At 33.2% G+C, this 5,315-nt stretch overlaps 1 protein-coding gene across 1 annotated transcript; it reads left to right on the top strand.

Annotated features, from left to right (window-relative positions):
* Window positions 1-468: 468 nt before the first annotated feature.
* Window positions 469-4,520, top strand: LOC111920784 (protein HOTHEAD). Its single transcript, XM_023916342.3, has 5 exons — window positions 469-797; window positions 2,350-2,991; window positions 3,080-3,471; window positions 3,593-4,158; window positions 4,269-4,520. The coding sequence occupies exons 1-5, from the start codon at window positions 689-691 to the stop codon at window positions 4,321-4,323; spliced, it is 1,764 nt and encodes a 587-aa protein (XP_023772110.1). The 5' UTR covers window positions 469-688; the 3' UTR covers window positions 4,324-4,520.
* Window positions 4,521-5,315: the final 795 nt, after the last annotated feature.

The raw sequence follows: 5,315 nt of genomic DNA, 5'->3' as shown, positions 1-5,315 counted from the left end.
CTCAACTCACTAATAAAACCTTACTAAAAGCTTCACCTACAACGGTAGATTTGTATTCAAATCCATGAATTCATTTGAACCTAGAGTTGGATCTTCAAATTAAACCTTGATAACTTTGTCTTTCAATATTATATCGAATAGATGATTTTGACTGTTGTCTTATTTGTGATTTAGATTAATTCAAATTATTTTATAACAACAAAAAAGAAATTCTAAAATACTTGTATAAAAGACATAAAAATTTGATAATGACACATATAAGAAAATGACAAAAAGGTACGATGGTCATTTAAAACTATTTACCATCTGATTTTGAACGGTGGTAGTAAAATGACTACCCTTGCAAAGAAAATGAAACTGTAGGGATCTATGTTAAAAGAAATCAGTGGAAGACTTACAGTGGTATTTTCAACCAACCACAAAGGACCATATATGTAATATCGTTTAGACTAAATCTTATAAGTTGCTTGTCACATTTCTTGAATTCTGTTGAAAATTTCGGAGCTAACACCCAGAGTTTTTGGAGTGTTTAAGATTGCAAATAAGATGTGGGCGAAAAAGATTCGACTATAAAATTCAAGAAATTGCTTTGTACTGAAGAGTTTCGTTGAATTTTTGCTATATTAAAGCCGTCAATATTGTTGGCTTCTTCTCCATAAAGACCCTACTTTCCCCATCATCCTTCTGCATGCTCTCAACACATAATAAACTCACTTCAGTCATGGTGTTTTCAGGGTGGTTTACAATTTTGGCTGCTGCTGTTCTACTGTTTCATGGAGTTTCATTTGCTCAAACAGGTTCGATTCCAGTTCCATTTAATACTTTTTGTCACTGTATATCTTAGGAATTCAAAATGTCTTATTAAACTTGTAACATTTTCTGTAATGTTTTACGTATTATTGAATGTACTAATTAAGTTATACTTACGACTCTTTTATATTTTATTTCGTCGTATAATATTAGTTTTGGATATAACTAAATTTATATATCAAGTCAAATGCTTATAATTTTTTTATGTGAATTTTAGTTCAAAACAGGGAGCATTTTATAAACATAAAATAAATATTAAAGTATATTATGATTAATTAAAAGGGCCCGCTTTTTATTTATTTCTAACTGTCATGCCTTTTTTCTATTTAATGAAAACGTACTAACCGCTTAAATAGATGAGTTCATGTAGTGTCTCATTTTTATATATCCTGGATTTTCTTTATTATATTGTATTTTACGTTTATAAAACTACAAGATACAATATATGGCACATTAATCTAACTCAAGTAGCTTTACAATAGAACTAAAAATAAAAAATATTGGAACTTAGTAATTGTATATCTATGGGTTACCTGGTAATCCTCGTCATTTTAACAGGCTAGCCGTTATCTAAATTGGCAAAACAAAAATATTAATATTGTATCATTTCGTTAAAATATTACTTAAAATTGCACTCCATGCCAGTGCACGTAATATTATTTTTAAAAACATATATAATAATAACAGCCCAACTATTCACGGCATAATGGTATTGATGTTTCATTTAAGGTCAGCTTTTATACCAAAAAAATCATAATATTTTAAAGTTATATATATATATATATATATATATATATATATATATATATATATATATATATATATATATATATATATATATATATATATATATATATATATATACTGTTAATTAGTCAATCTTTTTTTTTTTTTTTTTCATATGTATTAAACAAAAAATGTGCGATTGATTATCATTTGGATATCAAAACTGCATGTCCTAAATATAATAGAGATGGATATATAATAACAGCTACATAAGTAGTGTTTACATAAATACTTTAAAATATAGACAGCAAAAATTTAGTAAGATTTTCAAATAAAAAAGCTTGGATCCTCATGTTACAAGATAAACCGAGAATCTACATTTTGAATTATTTAAAAAATCGATAAATTTTCAAACATTTTTTTTTTTTTAGTTTTTTTCCCTTGAATAAACCCGACTTAAAATTGATAAATCTAATTATAATCCATAAGTTTTCTTTATTGTTATATCTATAAAGTATAAACAGCATTAGGACATTTAAAATCAATTACAATTTTTTAAACAATGCATGGGATGATGCATAATTTATAGTAATAGGTTATATATATATATATATATATATATATATATATATATATATATATATATATATATATATATATATATATATATATATATATATATATATATATATATATCGATTTTATCTGTAGAGTGGAAAAGTTTTAGAACATCATAGTTAAAAAAAGGTAAAGTTTATATGGCTACATATTTCTACTTCTTTTTTTTTTACAACACATTAATCTCTCTCACAGATCCAGGGTACAGCTTCATGCACCAAGCAACAACAGCTCCAATAGTCTCATACTACGATTACATAATAGTTGGTGGCGGCACCGCCGGCTGTCCATTAGCCGCTACTCTTTCCCAGAACTCCTCCGTCCTTCTCCTCGAACGAGGTGGCTCCCCATACGGAAACGACAACATCACCGATTTAGCCGCCTTCGGAGCCGCCCTATCCGACCTTTCCCCTTCTTCTCCCTCCCAACGTTTTGTCTCCACTGACGGCGTTGTCAATGCTCGAGCCCGTGTGCTAGGTGGCGGAAGTTGCTTGAACGCCGGTTTTTACACCCGTGCCGGTGCAGATTACATTCGGCTTTCAGGTTGGGATGCAAGATTGGTCAATGAGTCGTACAAGTGGGTGGAGGATATGGTGGCGTTTCAGCCGCCGGTGAGGCAGTGGCAGGCAGCGGTGAGGGATGGTTTGGTGGAGGCCGGAGTACAACCTTATAATGGGTTTACCTACGAGCACATGTACGGTACAAAAGTTGGTGGCACGATTTTTGATCCAAACGGCCACCGTCATACGGCGGCTGATTTACTCCGGTATGCGAACTCAAGTGGACTCACGGTGTTGCTGTATGCACCAGTTAATAAAATACTATTCACGAGGCTAGGTGCGTGTGTGATTGTATTTTATGAATCAAAACTTGTACATTTATATCTGTGAATCTGTGATGTCCTTTCTTTCTTGTAATTTCACAGGAGGAATACAAAAACCAAGGGCCCATGGAGTGATCTTCAAAGATGCAAATGGGGTCGACCACCGGGCTTACTTAAAGAGAGGATCAACCAATGAAATCTTAGTGTCGTCTGGGTCACTAGGAAGCCCACAACTTCTAATGTTAAGTGGTGTTGGCCCAAGAAGACAACTTAAGGCCCATAACATAACTATGGTTTTGGAGCAGCCCATGGTGGGCCTAGGAATGTCCGATAACCCGATGAATGCGGTTTTTGTCCCCTCTCCTCAACCCGTGGAGGTGTCTTTGATCCAAATCGTAGGTATCACTCGCAATGGAACCTATATCGAGTCTGCTTGTGGTGAAAACTTTGCAGGTGGAGCTCGAACTCTAGATTATGGAATGTTTTCTCCCAAGGTACAAAACTCTGCAATTGGGCCTCATTTAAAAACTATATACACATTAGGCCTAGATAAAGCCAATATACATCTAGGCTTGAAGCCCATGAAATTTATGGTTATTTCTTTCTTGTTATTAGATTGGACAACTATCGACTGTGCCTCCAAAACAAAGAACACAAAAGGCGATAGACAAGGCAGTTGAGGACATGAAAGCGCTCCCACAAAGTGCTTTTGTGGGTGGGTTTATCCTGGAGAAGATCGTTGGCCCAATATCCACGGGTCATCTTGAGATTAGATCTCGAGACCCGAATGTGAACCCATCAGTTACATTCAACTACTTTAAAGACCCTCGAGACTTACAAAGATGTGTGGATGGGATCAAGATCATCGAGAGTGTAATCGAATCAAAGGCATTTTCACCATTTAAAGTTGATTCTCTGTCTATAATAAATCTTCTCAACATGACTGCTAGTTCACCGGTTAATCTATTGCCTAAACATGCAAACGCATCAAGATCCTTAGAACAATTTTGTAAGGACACTGTGATGACTATTTGGCATTATCATGGGGGGTGTGAGCTTGATAGAGTGGTGGATCGTGATTATAAAGTTATTGGTATAGATGCTCTCAGGGTCATCGATGGCTCAACCTTTCGCAATTCCCCAGGAACTAATCCTCAAGCAACTGTTATGATGTTAGGAAGGTATCTAACAAACAATAACTTATAACTACTTTAGTATCTTTATATATTTTATAATTGATGCATGGAGATTGTGTTGACATGTGTATGTTTTGGTTGCTTATGATTTGTAGGTACATGGGGGTTAAGTTATTGCGTGAGAGACTTGCAACCGTTAGACCCAATTGATACCATTATCCATACCATTTATATCGTGTGATTATTACTTTTTTTTTTTTTTTTTTCAAAACTCAGTTTGTTTAGTTTTTTGGGGGAATGATGTTAGAAATAAGCATTCAGTGTTGATCCAATCATTGTTTTTCTTTTCGTTTAAATATTTGTATTACTGAGTTAATGACCTGAAATACATATAGCATTTATGATGATTAGGTTGCATCATGTCCTTTCTTAACATCAAATGGTCCATTTGGTCACGTAACGTCTCAAAAATATTATATTTATAGTTTACATCAAATCGGGTGTGAAATCTTTTGGGTCATGTTCATAATTTCATTAATTATGAGACTTCAAATATATCCATACCATTGAAATGTGACTTTATGTCAAATTGTATGTATTGCTATCACATTAGCATCACTGAAGAAAGGAGAAAATGACGTTGTCATAACTATTTTTATTGACTTGGTCAAAATTAATATAAAACATTTTAAATAATATATTTAAATACAATAATAACTCAATAAATTCTCTAACCTTGTTATGAAAATATGTTATCACCTTTTATTAATATTAAAGTTTAAATTATTGATACGTAGCCATGCATAGAGGGGCCAAGACTTTCAGGAAGAAGATATGTTGTTCCAACTTGGCAACAGGATTATGTGATGGATAAGGCCTAGAGTCTTATGTATGGATAAGGATGTTGAGGATTTAAAATAATATTTAGTCTGTTTGGTTTCATTGGTTGTTTTGCATTATTCTCGTTTTCTTGGGCTTTGTTTAAGGATTGGATAATCTTCTTTTATAAGTATTTATGGTGAGAATGAAATTACCAATCTTACGATTGGATTTATCAAGTTTTCTCTTGTCTTTGTTTCTGGAGTCAATGTTCACTCGAAGAACACAGTAAGAATTATTGTGAGTTGTATCAATTGGTGCTTTCATTGCCAATGGACGAAACCGCCATCTGTTTGTTGTTAAAAGAACAAGCACGTTCTTTT

Source organism: Lactuca sativa, chromosome 3 (assembly GCF_002870075.4).
Source record: "Lactuca sativa cultivar Salinas chromosome 3, Lsat_Salinas_v11, whole genome shotgun sequence".
Classification (NCBI taxonomy): domain Eukaryota; kingdom Viridiplantae; phylum Streptophyta; class Magnoliopsida; order Asterales; family Asteraceae; genus Lactuca; species Lactuca sativa.
This window is presented reverse-complemented; position numbering and strand designations above follow the sequence as displayed.

Excerpts from the sequence above, each read along its gene's own strand:
- LOC111920784 (XM_023916342.3), top strand. The coding sequence starts at position 689 with ATGCTCTCAACACATAATAAACTCACTTCAGTCATGGTGTTTTCAGGG. Across the intron at positions 798-2,349 it reads AGTTTCATTTGCTCAAACAG|ATCCAGGGTACAGCTTCATG; the intron begins GTTCGATTCCAG and ends TCTCTCTCACAG. Across the intron at positions 3,472-3,592 it reads ATGGAATGTTTTCTCCCAAG|ATTGGACAACTATCGACTGT; the intron begins GTACAAAACTCT and ends TCTTGTTATTAG.